This window comes from Papaver somniferum, chromosome 9 (genome assembly GCF_003573695.1).
Source record: "Papaver somniferum cultivar HN1 chromosome 9, ASM357369v1, whole genome shotgun sequence".
Taxonomy (NCBI): Eukaryota; Viridiplantae; Streptophyta; class Magnoliopsida; order Ranunculales; family Papaveraceae; genus Papaver; species Papaver somniferum.
In genome coordinates, this window is record NC_039366.1 from 1,531,398 (window position 1) to 1,550,435 (window position 19,038).

Sequence of the window (19,038 nt, forward strand, 5' to 3'; positions counted from 1 at the left end):
TTCAAGGCGACTTATGAGTCTAATAAGTTTGTATTGTCCAAAAATGGTGTATTTTTTGGACAAGGATATGCTTGTAATGGGATGATTAAGCTTAATTTAAAAAATAATGGTTCTGCTTATACTATTGACTCCGTTAATTTATGGCATGGTAGATTAGGACATGTGAATGATGGGTCCCTTAGAAACATGAGAAAATTAGGATTAATTTCTGATTGCAATTTTGATAATATCTCTAAGTGTGAAATATGTGTGCAAGCAAAAATACATAGAATTTCCTTTAAGTCTGTAGTTAGAAATTCTTCCTTTCTTGAATTAGTACATAGTGATGTTGGTGATTTAAAAAATCATGTGACTCGTGGTGGAAACAAATACTATGTTACTTTTATTGATGATTGCACTAGATATGCTTATACTTACTTGATGAAATCTAAGGATGAAGTCTTTGATATGTTAAAAATATACAAAGCAGAAGTAGAGACACAATTAGGACAGAAAATTAAAATTTTATGTTCTGATCGTGGTGGTGAGTATTTTCCTAATGAATTTAAATTATTTTGTCAAGAGCATGGTTTAATTCATCAATTTACTGCACCTTATACACCTCAACAAAATGGTATTGCGGAAAGGAAAAATAGAACGTTGGTTGAGATGGTTAATGCTATGCTTATTAGTTCTAATTTGCCTAATTCCTTGTGGGGTGAAGCTATGTTATCTGCATGCTATATTTTGAATAGAATTCCTTTGAAAAAGAAGAATGTTTCTCCCTATGAATTGTGGTTTAATACTAAACCAAATTTGAAAAGACTTAAAGTTTGGGGTTGCTTAGCATATGTTAGGAAGCCTGATCCTAAAAGACCTAATTTAGGAAATATGGCGTATAGATGTGCTTTTGTAGGTTATTCACTTAACAGTATTACTTACAGATTTTTAATCCTTGACACTTTTGAGATTGTAGAATCTGTAGATGTGGAATTTTTTGAGAACTTGAATAGGAATAGTTCCCAAATGCAACCCATAGAAAACCCATTGTTACCTAGTCTAGAATATATAGAGACTATTAACAATGATGAACATTCTTCTCCTAACATAGAAGATATTTCTGAAAGTATAGAAGATATCGAACCTAGAAGAAGTAAGAGAGCAAGGAAAGCGAAAAGCTTTGGTCCGGAATGGGTACAATATCTTGTAGAAGGTAGTAAGAATGAAATTCTTAGTATGACTAGATATGTAATGCATGTTGATGATGACCCTAAAACTTATGATGAGGAAATGAGTTCCAGAGATGCTATTTTCTGGAAAGAGTCCATCAATGATGAAAAACATTCACTTTTTTCTAATGGTACTTGGATATATTGTGATTTACCTCCTGGCGTAAAGCCTATAGGATGTAAATGGGTATTCAAGAGAAAAATGAATGCAGACGGTTCCATTGATAAGTTCAAAGCCAGACTAGTTGCTAAGGGTAATAAACAACGACATGGAATTGACTATTTTGATACATATGCTCCTGTTGCTCGCATCTCATCTATTCGTTGTTTTATTGCACTTCCCTCTACACATAAGTTAATTATACATCAAATGGATGTCAAAAACGCCTTTCTAAATGGTGATTTAGAAGAAGAGATATATATGAAACAACCCGAAGGTTTCATATTGCCAGGCCAAGAAAAGAAGGTTTGCAAGTTGGTAAAATCTCTTTATGGCTTGAAGCAAGATCCCATGCAATGGCATGAGAAGTTTGACAAAGTAGATTTGTCATATGGTTTTGTTGCGAATGATGATGATAAATGTATCTATAGTAAGCATGATAGTTCTGGATGTGTGATTCTCTGTTTGTATGTTGATGATATGCTTATTTTTGGATCTCACATATCTCGTGTGGAAGAAACAAAGAAGTTTCTTAGCTCTAACTTTGATATGAAGGACTTAGGGGAGACTGATGTGATCTTGGGAATCAAAATCCTAAGAAAGGGAGATGAGTTGGTTTTAGCCCAATCTCATTACATTGAGAAATTTCTCAAGAATTATGGTCATTTTGATGACAAACCAGCCCCTACTCCTTTAGAACCTACTATAAACTTAATGAACAACACTGGGCGTACTCATGCACCACTTGAGTATTCTAGTATTATTGGAAATCTTATGTATGCTATGCATTGCACAAGACCGGACATAGCTCATAGCGTGGGATTGCTATGTCGTTTCTCAAGTAACCCAGGGGTTGAACACTGGAAAGCAGTTTCAAGAGTTTTGGCTTACTTGAAAGGAACCATTGACTATGGTTTGCATTATAATGACTATCCTGTTGTATTAGAAGGATACAGTGATGCTACCTGGAACAATGTAGAATCCAAATCCAAGTTGACTGGTGGATGGATATTTACATTAGGAGGTGCTGCTGTGTCTTGGAGTTCCAAGAAGAAGACCTGTATTTCTGACTCAATAATGTTGTCAAAATTGATAACGTTAACCGATGCATGTAAGGAGGCGGAATGGCTTAGAAACTTACTTTTTGAAATCCCATTTTGGAAGAAGACATGTCCATCGGTCTTGATTAATTGTGATAATCAAGAAACTATTTATAATGTCTCTAACAAGACTTATAATGGAAAGTCAAGACATGCAAGTCTTAGACATCAAATGGTAAGACAATTACTCAAAATAGGAGTATGCAGTAAAATATATTGAAACAAGTAAGAACTTGGCAGACCCATTTACAAAAAGTCTACCAAAGGCAGTGGTTTCAATAAAGTGTAATGAAATGGGAATAAGGTCTGTGAATGAAGTTTGATCGCCCATAGCAGAAACCCAACCTATGTTTTGGAAAGGATAAACAAGGTTCAATGTGGTACCAACAAGTTATGGAGGTGATTATGGAGCAATAAACAAAACTTCCCATTTCTAATTAGTGCTGGTTTTCTGCAAGAAAATAGGAAGGATGAAAATCCTTAATAAGTCTAACTTTTATCACAAGGTGTCTCGCAGAAATACCTTCGAGACTTACCTATATGAGTATGGAAATCAGGCTGTTTCCTAAGAGAAGAATACCGTTCTATAAAGAAGACTCATGAATCCAAGATTTAAGCACATGGCCATTAATGTGCGAGCTACAGAACACACTATTCTCAGAAATCAATATGTGTTGAAATTCCGGTTTTATCATTAGGGGTACTTGGTTCAAGACTAGTTTCACCACTGAACCTCGATAAGGCTTTGAATTTCTTACACTAAGTGAAGGTTCAAATCCAAAAGATACCTATCATTTATGTATTGGTTTCAAAGATGATGCTTATTTCCCAAACTAAGCGTGAACTACGTTGGCTTGATCCCACTCGGGTACGTAGGCAGTCACTTTAGTGATGCATCCACTCTGATTTATTTTATTTTTTATTTTTTTTTTACTTTGTGTTTTTGTGTTTTTCTCATTTTTGAAAATAGGGGGAGAATGTTGGATATTTTCAAGGTTTGCCGCTACGCAGAGTTATACGGTGATCGGCCTGGATATTTTCAAGGTTTCCCGAGACAGCGTCTCGTGGAAATTTTTTCTGGTTTTACTTTGTAAAACCTAGAAGTTTCCATTCAAAATTGAACACACGCGTCTCTTCCCATAAGCCACCATTAATGGCTTTTGGAAGCGTATGTTGGTGATGAAACGACACTACCAACATGCATGAATATCACTATAAGTAGCGAAGATGTTCTCCCATTCCAACACATCAAAAACAATCTGTTTTCTTCTTCTCTAAAAAGCATCATCAGAACCTTATACAGTGTGATTCTTGGGCGGGTCAAGGAAGTACAATCCTTGAATTCGATTACGGTGTTAGGGCTTCACTGAATCCTGAAGGCATAATTCGAGAGACCGTTTGTACTCGCCAAATTTATTGGAAAAGGTCGAATTATTGTCTAAAAGAATCGAAAGAGCCTTGAAGTCAGGGATACACCATTTTCTGTTTTTGTTTTCATCCTCTTGTTTAACCCAAAATTTCCAACATTTTCAAATATACCGAGAGATAATAGTGGAAAAGGATTGACATAAGGTAGAGAGACATACATGGATTTTCTCTTTCCTCTTTCTGCATCCTGAACTTGTAACTGTTCAATATTTTCATTTATGGAGAGTGTATCCTTGGATAGTCATGGTGACGCCACATCCAAAGAACCAAGAACCAAATTGATTCAAATTATGAAGTGGGATGCATAAAATAGCGAATCCTCTATTTGGAAGGATGTGGATAGTCCAGAGAGACATAAGAGTAGAGACATAAGAGTCTGAAATTGAAATGCAAAAACCCGACTTAGGAGAATCAATAGAAACCGATGAATTAGAAAATGTAATGCAAAAAGCCGGTTTTGGAAGATCACTGTGCATAGAGATATATTCTTCGGGGGTAATGTATAATTCGACCGAATCCTCTATTTGAACCAATTTATTTTGCAATTGTATGGAATTTTCATTATGCGGAGGATAAAATAGAATCTGATTTACCACATCTTTTAAAAGGTCTGATTTCTGAATTTTGAAGTCTAGATCTGAAATTTCTTGGTAAGAAGAGAGGGGTGATAAAATAGGATGAGGAGGAGAGTCCCAAACCCCCTGTCTCTTTCCTATAATTGAACTTACAATGTTTATAACTTCCACATCTTCTTTCCCCTCATCTGCTGAAGTAACGTGTACATGATAAATACTCTTCCTCTAGGAACGAAGACCTTCATCATAAATACTCGCTAGAGGAAACTTATGTTTAATAGCGAAGAGTCTTCAATATGGCCTGCACAGTTGTGGCTATAGGAAATGTAGCAGACATAAGATTGATCGTAGGGTATTTTATGTCTTAGTTAGTGTAGAATGTGACATTGCGAAGCACACAGTTTAACACTTATTTGGACGGACGTGGCGGTTAGTTTTAGGCCAAAATTCAATTTTAATTATTTGTTGTGAACCGGCTTGAGTGCTAATCATATTTAAGAGGGTGTGTACTAGGAATGTTCATGGTCGGTTTTGGTTCGGTTTCTAGCCAAATCAAAACCGAAACCAATACTATCGGTTTCTAAAAATCTAAACCAAACCAATCCATTAACCATTGGTTCGGTTTCCAAATGGTTCCAACGGTTTCGGTTTGTCCCTGAGGTTTTTGGTTAACCAATATTATGTCAAACCAAAAAAAAAATATTATACAAATTTACAGAAAAAAAAAATCGTAGCTGCAGATATTATTGGTTTACAGAAATTTACAGACAAAAAATAAATAAAAAAGAATATCAAGAATAGTTAAAGCTTACTCTAAATCTAGAAATCAAAAGAATATATATAATATATCTTGATTTAGTTAATGACAAACAAAAAAGAAGGAAGACGGGAAGAAGAAAGTCGATTAGCAGCAGTGGCTGCTGTAGTTGGGGGTGGAGAAGGGAGGCGACTGAGAGAAGGAGAAAGAGAAAGAGGGAGAGTATCATAATGAAATATTATATTTAGTGTTTCTATTTATCCTCTAAATCAATTGGTAGTTACTAATGCTTGTAAATCAACTGTAGAAACTAAGTTTAAAAATTAATCGGTTTTCCAATGTTTTTTGGTTCGGTTTTAGAGGTCAAACCAAACCAAAACCAACACTATCGGTTTTCCACTTTCTACACCATAATCAATCATTAATAAATGGTTCGGTTTGGTTTCTTCCTAATTGATATGGTTCGGTCCGGTTCCGCGGAAAACCGAAACCATGTTAAGCCCTAGTGTGTACAAAAAGTCCCTAAAATAAATATATATTTAAAGTGTTAATATCATTGGTTTCAGTATGTTTTCTACTTTATCGAACAAATCCAGTGAGATTTTTTTTAATATTTTCAAAAATTTCAAAGGATTTTCTAATAATATTACTCGGAACCTCATGTGAATCTAATTTCTTTGATGATTGTGGGAATTGGCAAATAGTATGCTCTTCTAACATAACATTTCAATACCTTTCATTGATTTTATTTGGGAATTATATAAGTAAAGATGAAATCCTAAACTGACGGGAAGTTCAAATTAGTCGATAAGATTAAGGTTTGGACCATTGACCCGTTAGTCAACAAGGTCAACGTTAACCTTAATTTTTGAAGAATGAAGAAGCGGTGTTCTTCTTTTCCAAGAAGAAAAGAACGGTAACACAAAGAATTATGTCTTAATTTATCATGTGCTTCTCCTCCCTGTCACAAAACCAATATCATCACCGCCTTTCCCCACATCCAGCTACGGAACCAGGATTCAATGTCTGGGTGGGCTAAATTTTTCTTTTTCATAGATCTCAATTTCATTTGTCTAAACCATCACAAAGATAAATGCAGTAACATAACTAAAGTGTGCATGCAGTCTTTCCCTGATTCTTTTTTCACAAAATATTTTGAATTTGTGAAATATTTGGAGCAATACCTATATCACATGTACTGCATTTTTAAGATTTGTCCCGTAATTAACCTAAGAACTACGAAGACGAAACAGAAAAATAAAACTACGAGAGATTTGTTTTTGCTTATACAAGTATACAACACGATACACATTATGAAATGGCTGGATGGGCTTTCGTAATAGTCACTAATGGGCTAACTCCAAACCTTACTTGGGCTACATAAAATTTTCTCCCCAATTACAGCACGTTACTCATGTTTTCATAAAATTTGGGGTGGGGGTGGGGGTGGGAGGGGGTACAACCTAGGTAAGCCACCCCTACCTCCGTCCCTGCCCACATCATCTGTAAATGAAAATGGATGCAATGCATATCTACCCATCATCTGCATGTAAATGAAAATGGATACAATGCATATCTACCCCCTCGCTTACTTGAAAACACTAGCTTTTTTTTTCAACCGTGATATATGGCACCCAATTTATTACACCCAAATGCACCCATTGTTAGGTGTCGCCCATGTGGCATTACGAAGGAAAAAACCTTAAATGCCATGTCATCCACACCTAATGAAAAGTGAGAAAAACTCTGTTTCAACGAGTAATTCTCGACAATGGATATCATTAGATGAATGGATGAATGGCTAAATTGAATTATGAATGGATGAATGGCTCAATTGAATTACAAAATATGTTTGTACAAGGATTGGATTTTTTTTTTCCGAAGTTCATATTCAATCTCAATCACTTGTCCTATTGTTTTGCAAGATCACTGAAAATTTTTAAATAACAAAATCATCATGGATTTTAAAATTTTAATCGAAATTTCACTAAATCGATCACATCATCATACAACTTGATTTTGGTTTCTAAAAAGAAAACAACCTGATTTCCCCTTTTCGTTTTACTTACTTTACAATCATTATTCATGATTATTGATGATTCAATCATGAAGCATTGATATACATATATATATATATGTGCTATTGTACATATGAGATCTAGAGGAGAAGACGAATCCGAGATTCATCTTCCCTGATAAATATTACCCAAGGTGGCTTTTCGTATTTCTTCTTTTGTGAACGGTGTGAAACCTAGTTTATTTCTCATGGGTGGTGAGCATCCCGATGAGAAATCTAAAAGGTTTTATCAAACATAATCTGTCGATTCTGATCCACCATCAAGACATGTCATGGTCGTAAAATTCAAACAGATTGTTTTTTGAAATTATAAAGCCACGTGGAACCCCACCTAACACTGGGTGCATATGGGTGCTATAGATCGGATGTCATAGGTCATTTTCGTTTTTTTTTTCATTCCCGCACGTATTTTTTGTACGTCGCATGTATTTTTGGTTTCTTGCATGTTTCATTCATATACGCCCTTGGATTATCTCCATCTTTAAATAAAGGCATCCGATCCGACTGAAGAAGAAAATTACAAATCTGCCATGTTTACAATACATCAACAATTCTCTTTTTTTTTTTAACACAAAAGGGCAAATTATACTAAGAGATAAAAGTCATCAAAAGTGACAATTGCCAAAAGAAAAAGAAAAAGCTACTGATTGGTAATTGCCGATCACTGCCTCCCAGTTACAAATAAGAGTACTTAAAGAGTAGTCATCAAAAATCCTAAAAGGCATAGCCAAGTTAAAGAGGGTACACTTTATCGCAATATTAAGTTGATTAAAATTTCTTCTCCTTCCGCCATACAATCTGGCATTTCTTTCTTGTCAAATCGTCCATCGGCCTGCAAATGGAATAAAACTTCATAATTTCTTCTTCATATTTCTATCTTTTTTATTAGGCCATTCCCAAAGAGAAGCTTTAACACTTTCCGCAAAAACCTAATCATGACCAAAAGAAGATAAGAAAGCTTTAACACTTTCCTTTCTTTTCTTTCTCTTCGATAATCCTTCTTCTCCCTCTACTCTTCTCAAAATAGCTAAGAATCTCACGAACTGAATCTTCAACTAGGTTTTGTAAAATTAATTCTGGGGTTCAGGAATTCAATCGATTGTTTTCGTCTTATTTGATTAGCTAGTTATGTCCATTTCTTAACAGTATTAAAATGGTTCTTAACGTAATCAAAAATTCTAGGGTTTTGTGAATTTTAGTGGTTTTATTTGATTTGTGTTTATGAATGATTTGAAGGGTTTGTAATTTAACGAAAATATCTTCCAAGTTTATGATGGCGATGAGGATGCTCTTCATCGAAGATTAATAAGGAAAGGAATAGATTCCAAAGAATTTGAACAAGATAAGTGGGATTATGTATTATTGATGATTTTATTTTAAAAAAAAAAACAAATATCTGAAACAATTTATTGAGAATAATCAATTCGAAGCATCAGCAGGAGCAGATTTTACCTCGCCATCCATCATCATTACTGAAGTTGAGTTGGAGAAAAACTGTCTGGGTGATGAAAGGCTTCTAATTTAAATGTACAATGTTGTGATTTTAGTAATTTGAATTTCTCAATTCCTACTTTTAATACTAGAAAACTAAGGGTTCTCAGACTATAAGAGCAAGTCTTATGGTAGAAGAGTTCCATCTTCCATCTTCCACGCCACCTCAACATTTGGAACCGTGGATGGAAGTGCAAGTGTAGTGGTGGAATAGTGAAAACGCTATTAAGAATAGCGTTTTTTTCTCAGCCGTTAGATTTCAACAAGTCATCCTAAATCTACGGACAAAAAAAAGTTATTCTTAATAGCGTTTAACGCTATTCTTATTGGCGTTCAGATGGATTCCACGAACCCTTCCACGAAACGGTGGAACCTTGCTTGGATTTTCTGTGGAAAACCCCAACTTGGAAGCCATTAGACTTAACATTCCATGGTTTTTCCACACGTTGGATTCCACCATAAGACTTGCTCTAATTCTACATTGTTTTAATTCCCACACTGCTGAATTTGGTTGTACAATGATTCAGTTATCTCTTAATGGAATCCAATACACAATAGCAACATTTCATTTTAACGAATCTCTAGTTTTTCGGTCAACTGTTGAATTATGCGTCACCGAACCTATCTTTCAGGAGAAACAATATAAGCTAGAAGGTGATGTTGCCTTGAACAAGCTCTTCTATGACATATACGGAGAAGTTGGAGTCAACGACGGAAGCAGGTTTGAAAGACTAGGTGGACTAAAACAACACTATGGGTTAAATATTAAATTTCTAGGGGGCTATTATTTTTTTCCAAAAATTACACATGAAAAATTGATTTTTGGGTGTCTTTTTAGGATTTGGGGGTGGCTGGAGGACCCCTAAGACACCCCCAATACCTTCCCTGGTTGGAGTGTTGGTAGCCATCACCATTCCCAAATTGATCCTAGGAATATCGACTATGAACATTGATTAATATCTAGACTTTGGTTTCCCAATTTTAGATAAAAAATCGATTAAACTTGAACAAAGTTTGATAAAGAAGATATATTAATTAGATTATCTCCTTCTTCTTCGTCTTCTTCTTCATGTCGAATGTTATTCTGACCATCATCACTCGGATTTCATTCAATATTTCTTCCTTCATCATATTATAATCAATTGGATCAACTCCTTGGCTTCGACCACGACCTCGTCCACGACCTCGACCAATTGCTAGTCTTGGCATATTACTAACCCTAGAATCGAATTGGCTCTGATGCCAACTGATGCAGCGGATATTAGCGAAAGTAAAGAAAAGAGAGGTGTTGTTCAGACTTCAAATATTCCTAGGAATATCGACTATGGACATTGATTGATATCTAGACTTTGGTTTCCCAACTTTAGATAAAAAATCGATTAAACTTGAACAAAGTTTGATAAAGAAGATATATTAATTAGATTATCTCCCTTAAACAATTTATGGTGGACTCTTTTATAGACTTGGGGGAAAACCCTAACTTGCTAGTCAAGAAAGGATGAAAAAAACCCCTAAACCGACTCAGATCCTAATTTGCTATTTTTGGCAAATTTTGGTCGACCTTAAATAATAAAAGTACTCATAAAATAAAACAATCCGCCTCAAACGGCGACCCAAACAGACTCCTAAAGAAGAAGTTATTAACAAAATAAGAACTTTCCTAAAATAGCAAAAACACCTGTTTGATGCCCTAAACGATGGAATTTGACTAAATTCTGAAGATTGTCTTTTTCTTTGGCTTGTTTCCCATCGAAATGGACTCCTAATGATTTAAATTACGACACTTGGATGTTTTGCCTCCAAATAGGATATAGCCTGCTCATCTGCATCACAAACTCTGAAGAATCAGATGCTCACTAAGGATTATACGGAGGAGTATGCAAAACTCGGTGCTGGTCGTGCAAAGCAAGTGCACTCTACATGTAAATATCATTGAACTCAACAATGAAGACGGAGAGTAATAATGGGTGCTAGCTGTAAAAAAATAATCAACTTGGAAAAGAATGCAAGCATATCAAGGTTACTACTAATAAGATCCCGGTTCACGAACATTTCTATATTACGCACCATCCACTCGATCAGTTGACTGTTGAACTCTTAAACTGAGTTCGGTCTGTTGGCTTATCGTCCATTAACTGATTCAGCGCGCAGTTGGTGGTTCTAATCCTGGTTGACGGTGTACCTGAATTTGAATGACCCACGCACGTAACGCACGTTTAAACACATCTCTCACCTTACAAGTGGATAACCCTGAGCCATCAATTCAAATCATTTAACTGCTCAAATCAAGCATGTGACGTTAACTTTGTTTGACTGGAAAAGGGCACCAGAATCCACGACCCAACCATAAGTCTCTAACATATTAACCAATAACCAATCAGATAAACATGCATGCATGTCAAGTACCAAAGTAGATTCTCCTCGTTGGCGGTTGTTTGAGGATCTTATTTGGGTGGATTACATTCTTACATCGAGTTGTTTAGTTACAACTAATATAGTGGTTAAAGAACTATTTCATTAAAAATAGCATTCTTTACTTTGTGAATTATGTGCAAGTTGTATAGTCAGTTATATTTTTCCCCATATAAAACCTAATTCTCTTGCTTAACATTTTTTAGAAACAAAGATTTGGTACTAATATTTTCAAAAGGAATAATAACAAAATCCCAACTTTGATATTCACTCCAGCAATCTTGTAATGGAAAAATTAGAGACTTACCAAATGGGAGATGTCCAAAAAGAAGAAAGAAGTAGAGGTTCTTTCGCTTATCGAAGAACAAATGATTATATAAAAAACGGTATGACACTTTTGGTTGTCATTGCCATCATCTATACAACAACGACTGTCAATGCACAGTACTCACTACCAAGCGACGATCCTATTAAAATCGATTTAACTCTATTGCGTGGTGCTTCAGAAATAGGAGCAGGTAATGGCATCTTTTTTTCTATATTTTGGAAAATAATAGAGATATTTTGTAAAATGGTCGCATGTTTAGAACCTAATTAGAGTTTGGGTCGTAAAATGTGCAGTTGATGCATTAGGATTGTGGATTGACTTTGACCGTTTGCATACTTTACGGGAATGCCCTTATAAAAAAAAGGTTAATGATGCTATATCCTAACCAAATTAAATACTAACCACGCCCTACAGACATTTCGTTGAACATGTTACCTACATTTTCATACTCATTAATGAACAGCAAATCTTCGCTTTAAACAATAACCAAATCTCGTAATATAGCACCACTAATTTACGAGTATGAGATTTATACGGAGTATACCACTTAGAGCGTAGTATTCAAAACCAGGACTCTATGGGAAGGTTGTAAATTCAAAAAAAAAAAGATATTTGACAAAATGATACAAAATTGGGGTTTGAAGTGATTTTATTTCCCTCCATTTTTCCATGCAGCTGCAATAAAGTAATTGATTTGCTTAGGTTTAATGAGGTTTTCCAAAATTGGGTACTTGTTCTTTTTTAAGATAAAGGTGAACGATGGAGTTCAGGTCTAAAGGATGAAGCTTTTTAGAACCTCTTTTTCTCCCTGTGTTATTGTTGAAAAGGTTTTTATTGAATTTATTTTAGATCAACTGATGTTTCAATAAACGTGGTGGCAATGGGTATCGTAGTGGTTGTGCGGTGGTGGCAACGGATACAATGGACTTGATAGGGGAAGAAGGTGGCAAGGAAAACGATGGAACTTGAAAGGTGAAGAAGAGGAATAGGGATGGTCATGGGGCGGAGATCTTGTATCCTAATCACTGCCCCGTTAAAAAAAAAAAAACCACACCCTCTCCATTACCCGCTTGATCTGGGACGGGGTGGGTATGGGAGATACCCGTACGGGGCAGGTTTTTTACGGGTTATCCATAACATTAAGCTAAAATATGATGAGTTAATTTAATAATCAATACCTAAGTTCAACCAATAATAATAATAATAATTTAAAATTTCAAACTCATAAATTCATCGTAAAACAAGCAAAGAAAAACAAATTGGTCTATAAACGAGCATCACTCATTTTAGTTCTTAATTATTTCTTATGAAGTATTTTCCTCCATGTTGACCACTTCATCGTCTGCTTCAGTTTCTTCCCAAAATGTTTCACCATCGAATTTTGATCCACATAGCCAAAATAAGAAAGTGTATCATATAACCATAATGATGTATTAAATGTAAAAAAAAAACATTTCAATAAAAAAAGAATTTCATTACCATTCAGCATATCTTTTTCTTTTATAATATAATATAATATAATTTCTTAGTTTAAATATAATATAAATAATTAATGATATTTTATACCTTTACCTTTTCTTTTATAATATAATATAATATCTTAGTTTCAATAAGCGGGGATGGGATTAATGATAGTTTCAATGTACAAGTTATTGTTAAAAGTTTAAATATAATAAAAATAATTAATAAAAATATAAAATCCTAAAATGGGAACGTACGGGGTGGGTATGGGGCGGGGACCTAGAATCCCATCCCCGCTTCACTAATTTAGGGTATTACCCATATCCTACCCCAAACCCGTTTGTACGGGTAAAATCTTACCCAATAGAGACGGGTACCCACGGGGATGGGTTTGGGTGGAGCAAATGGCCATCCCTAAAGAGGAAGAATACATATGACTCTAAAATTAACGTTAGCAAAAGGAATTTGAAGAACGAGAAAATTGGAAGAAGATGGAATAGGACGATTGAGCTAAATATTTTAAAAATATCTAAACTGTCAACGGTAGTCGACTATGTTCCAGGTGTTTGGCTAAATCAAATTTGTTAGTTAATTATTTTTTAACGGTCAATTGTTAGTCTCAAAATAATATTTAAATTAATTTGTCTATTTTTTTGTGCTTCTCATACTCAATTGTTTAATTTTCTTACCCATGAAAATCAAACATAATTATTTTCTCTTTTCTGGAAAATAATATTTAGATTAATTTGTCGATTTTTTATTAACCAACAATAATTATTTTTGTCAAACAACCGTTAGAACATCTAGACTACCGTTTAAGAAACAAAGTTTGTCTTATTTTAATTTTAACTATATCTAAAATCTGTCCTTTCCATAAGATTTATAAAATTGTTACTGCTGTCTGGCAATTGCTTTAACTGCTTAATAATTAGAATAATTTTAAGATCTTGTGCCAAAATAACTAATAAAAAAAAAGAGGTAATACATATCAAAAATGGAGGATCTATATCTCAGAATGATCAATAAAGCAATAAAACTGTCCATTTTGGAGCAATTTGAACTTTTGGTTTTTCGCTTACAATTCATTTTAATTGATCTTTGGATGTCTGAGAGATAGTTTGTCTAGATGGAAGTGCACCTGCGTTTCATTTCAGCAGGGGTTTTGGTTCTGGTGCTGATAATTGGCTTATTCACCTTGAGGTATGCATAACTTTATTATTCTTTGATGCAATCTTTATGGATTTCATTTCCTTTTAAGAGAGTGTTTACATACCAGAAGGCAGAAACAAAGTCAATCCCAGAAGTTATAAGTAAAAGATATCCAAACTTTGTTCTATACCTGATTTCTAACTTTTTGTTTTCATGAGTCAAAAAACTATTTCTTAATGTCTACTATTTCAAAAGAAAAAAAATAATATTTGTAATGGGTATCCCTCCCATGTGGAAGCTTAAAATACCTCAGCGTATTAGAGTGGTGCAACTCATATTTTACTGTACAAATTTTTATGGAGTAATTAGCTATTTGTGGTGTTTGACATTCACCGCTTCGTTTTCTTTTCTTTTGCAGGGCGGTGGCCTGTGCAATACAATGAAGTCATGTTCTGAACGTAAGCAGAGTCCGATTGGATCATCGAAGTTCATGGAGAAAATGGGTTTTGGCGGAATTTTGAGTAGCAACAAGTCGAAAAATCCTGGTAAAACATTGCTTGCATACTTGCCATTCATTTTGAGTTCAGTAGTCCGGTTTTGTTTCAAGTTAATTTTTCTTTGTTTGCACCATTAGACATTTTAATATTCTTAGACTTGAATACGTTTTCTCTTATGTAGGGTTCTATAACTGGAACAAAGTAAAGGTACGCTATTGTGACGGTGCTTTTTTTTTTTCTGGGACTCGCACCGGCGAATATGAGGTTGTTACATTCAAAACTATGTCCATGGTTCCAGTAGATATTCACGCATTCCTAACACAACTAATACTTTCGGTTCTGTTGGTGTTTTCTTGCGTAGTATAATACAACAGGCCAACTATACTTCAGAGGACAGCTCATCTGGGATGCAGTTATGGTCGAACTTATGGAGTTAGGGATATACAATGCTAAACAGGTCCGTCAGTGAAGCCATGTATTTTTATTCATCAAATTTTTTTTTTAAGCATTTAAATTCTATAGATTTTAACAACACAGATCATGCAGGCTTTTCTTACAGGTTGCTCTGCTGGTGGATTGGCGACACTCATACATTGTGATAGTTTTGCAGAACTTTTTACTCCTGGAAAAGTAAATGTGAAATGTCTCTCAGATGCGGGGTTTTTCATAGACGAGTATGTATAAGAAAAAATTATGTTTGAGCTTTGAATCTTTTCATCTCTACATGTAATTAACTTATGATGCTCCCGTTTTTTGACACTAAAGGAAAGATATATCCGGTGGCCGCACCATACGTTCTTTCTTTCATGGTGTAGTAAAATTCCAGGTTTTTTTTTTTTTTTTTTTTTAACTTGATGCCTGCTCGTATTCTTACAAATTTTTTGTTACATATTCAATATTTTGTGTGATTCACATCAACCTCAACCGCAGGGTATGGTGGCTAGTTTGAACAAAGCGTGTCTCGCGGAACTGAAACCATTTACGGGAAGCCTGGTTCGTTGCCTCTTTACTAAATATATAAAATTTGCAGTATTTTCTTCTATTAGCTGCCACAAAATTTTTTACCTAACATGTGGATCTTATGTCTTTTGAATTACTATATCCCAGTCCCAGTGTTTATTTCCCCAAAATTTTGTCAAGAACCTAAAGACGCCAGTTTTCCTCGTAAATCCTTCTTATGATGCGTTGCAGGTAAAGAAACCATAACATATTAATGCCCATTTATTTGCAAACTTGCATTTCCTAAACACATCTCATTTTTTTCCGGTTTGATTACTCAGATAGAAAATGTTTTGCTTCCACCTTCGGCATACGATTATTGGGCGAAATGTACAAAGGACATTGCACAATGTAGCCCAAGCATGCTCTATAAATTACATGGTATAAACTAATAACCCCTCGATTGTCTATTTTACATATGGTTTTAGAGTATTAGAATAAAGAGTGAGCAGGATTACAACAACCAAATATGAGAAATGGCGCACAATATACTCTTTCGATCTTGATTTCTCATCCATTTTCTTGTTAACGTACTATAATTCACAGCATTCCGAGATTCCATGTTAAGAGTACTGAGCCAATATAAGCGGAAAAAAAATATAGGTATGTTCATAGATTCATGCTTTGCGCATTGCCAGACGGATAGCGACAAATGGCATTTGCATTCTCCAAGGATCAACAATAAGGTAAACACCTTGACAGTTAACTTTGCACATTGTTTCATTGGAGGTTAACCTATCAATCAATGGCGGCATTGATGATCCAAGCCCATGCTATGTTTTTAACCTTTTTGATTTTTTTTAACAGACCATTGCAGAAGCAGTAGGGGATTGGTATTTCAATAGAAATACGGTACATTATATCAATAATTGCCGATATCCTTGCAATCCTACTTGTAGTAATAAAGTGTGGGAATAATCGGGAGAACTTGGAGGAGTACTACAATATGAATTTTGGTGGTGAGGTTAGATCTGGGCGAAGTTACACAAAGCATGATGAGGTTAACTACACGACATCCATCAGCAGGGGGCTCGACCGAAAGAGTTTTTTCATTTTAAAAAAACAAAAAAATAAATAAAGATTTCCTTTCATTCTTGTGTTGTTTGTTATAATAGAAACAACGCTTTCAAATAATCCAGTTATTGTCTTGTATGTTGTTCCTTACAAGTTTGAGGCATATTTACAAGTTCCATAAAATGCACTTTCTACAAACTCGTTTGTACTCTGTCCATTCCTAGAATACATATCAAATAAGGTAACACTATCATGGCACCATGGGAATTTTAATCTAACTGTAAGATTAATATAAATGTTATCAGCTTTAACTAAACGCCTTCACAAAATATGAAGAACAAATTAAATCCAAAAGCTCAGCAATAGATCATCTTGTAACCTTGGGTCCACCGCAAAAAATTCCATGATCCGTAAGATGTATATAATCATCCCCTTCATCAGCTTCCATATTTAGAGTTGGATACGCATGTCTGATCTTCTGGCGAGCTTCACTGGCCAATATGGCATCCTGGCTTCAGGAAGACAGACTGCTCCACGGTTGGAAAAATCAGGGTAATAGAGGATGAAAACAAGAAAGAAAAGAATGTTGTATCACTGGAGCTTCAAGGCCTTGCGATTCTTTTCAGCAATTATTTCGACCCTTCCCAATAAATTGGCGAGTACAATCGGTCAGCGAAATATTGCTGTCAGGATACAATGAAGCCCTAACAACGTTGTTGGATTCAAAGGTTGTACTCCCTTGACCCAACCAAGAACACACTGTATTTGTTTCTGAAGATGCTTAGAGAGAAAGAGTTTTTGATGATTGAAATGGGAGAAAGCCTTCGCTAATTAAAGAGGTATTCATGCCTTTTCATGATGTCTTTGTATCACGAACAGACGCTTTTAACGGGAATCCATTATTGGTGTCTCTTGAAGAAACCCTATGCGAACAGAAATGTTTTGTGGAAATTTCTGGAAAACCGAATAGGTTTTCAAATTCATTAACCGAACACAGCCTACGTACCCGAGTGGGATCAAGCACAAAAACAAAGTAAAAACTTTTAAATCAGAGTAGCTGCATCACCAAAGTGACTGCCTACGTACCCGAGTGGGATCCAGCCAACGTAGTTCACGCTTAGTTGGGAAATAAGCATCTTCTTCGAAATCAATACATAAATGATAGGTATCTTTTGGATTTGAACATTCACTTAGTGTAAGAAATTCAAAGCCTTATCGGGGTTCAATGGTGAAACCAGTCTTGAACCAAGTACCCCATGTGATAAAACCGGAATCTCCACACATACTGATTTCTATGGTAGTGTGTTCTGTAGCCAGCACATTAATGGCTCTGTGCTTATCCTGAATTCATGAGTCACTCAGAGAGCGGTCTTTTTATCTTAGGAAACGGCTTGATTTCCATACTCATACAGGTAAGTATCTAAGGTGCTTCTGCGATACACCTATAAACAACTATAGACTTATTAAGGATTTTCATCCATCCTTTGTTTCTTGCAGAACCATGGCACTAATTTGAAATCAGAAGTTTATTATTAGTGCACCATGACCACTTCCATAACTTGTTGGTACCACATTGAACCTTGTTTATCTTTTTCAAAAAATAGGTTGGGTTTCTGCTATAGGTGGTCAACTTTCCTTCACACACCTTAGTCCCATTTCCTCACATTTTATTGAAAACATTGCATTTGGTAGACTCTTTGTGAATGGGTCTGCCAAGTTCTTCTTTGATTCAATAAAGCTAACCGAAACTACTCCTCTCTTGGGTAGTTGTCTCACAATTTGATGTCTAAGACTTGCATGTCTTGACTTCCCATTATATGTCTTGTTAGTGACATTAAAAATCGTAGCCTGATTATCACAATTAATCAAGACTGCTGGAGTTGGCTTCTTCCAAAATGGGATTTCCTCAAGTAAGTTTATAAGCCATTCTGCCTCCTTACATGCATCCGTAAGTTCTATCAATTCTGACAACATTGTTGAATCGGAAATACAGGTTTGCTTCTTGGAAATCCAAGACACAACAGCACCTCCTAATGTAAATATCCATCCACCAGTCGACTTGGATTTCGATTCTACATTATTCCAATTAGCATCGCTGTATCCTTCTAATACAACGTTATAGCCTTGATAATGCACACCATAATCAATGCTTCCCTTCAAGTGATCCAATACTTTTGAAACTGCTTTCCAGTGTTCAACACCTGGGTTACTTGAGAAACGACATAGCCTCCCACGGATTGGGCTATGCCCGGTCTTGTGCAATACATAGCATACATAAGACTTCCAATAACACTGGAATACTCAAATTGCTTATGAGCACGTCCAATATTCTTCATTAACTTTACATTAGGATCCATAGGAGTGACGGCTGGGATGTCATCA

General features: G+C 35.3%; 1 protein-coding gene across 1 annotated transcript; it reads left to right on the top strand.

The window, feature by feature from the left end:
- The first annotated feature begins 870 nt into the window (after window positions 1-870).
- Window positions 871-16,737, top strand: LOC113309964 (pectin acetylesterase 5-like). The gene is made up of 13 exons (XM_026558487.1): window positions 871-1,462; window positions 11,508-11,726; window positions 14,115-14,197; window positions 14,565-14,691; window positions 14,825-14,907; window positions 15,005-15,100; window positions 15,190-15,317; window positions 15,409-15,469; window positions 15,574-15,636; window positions 15,751-15,834; window positions 15,924-16,023; window positions 16,189-16,328; window positions 16,450-16,737. Exons 1-13 carry the CDS (start codon window positions 871-873, stop codon window positions 16,558-16,560), a joined length of 1,887 nt encoding a protein of 628 aa, XP_026414272.1. The 3' UTR covers window positions 16,561-16,737.
- The last annotated feature ends 2,301 nt before the right edge of the window (window positions 16,738-19,038 follow it).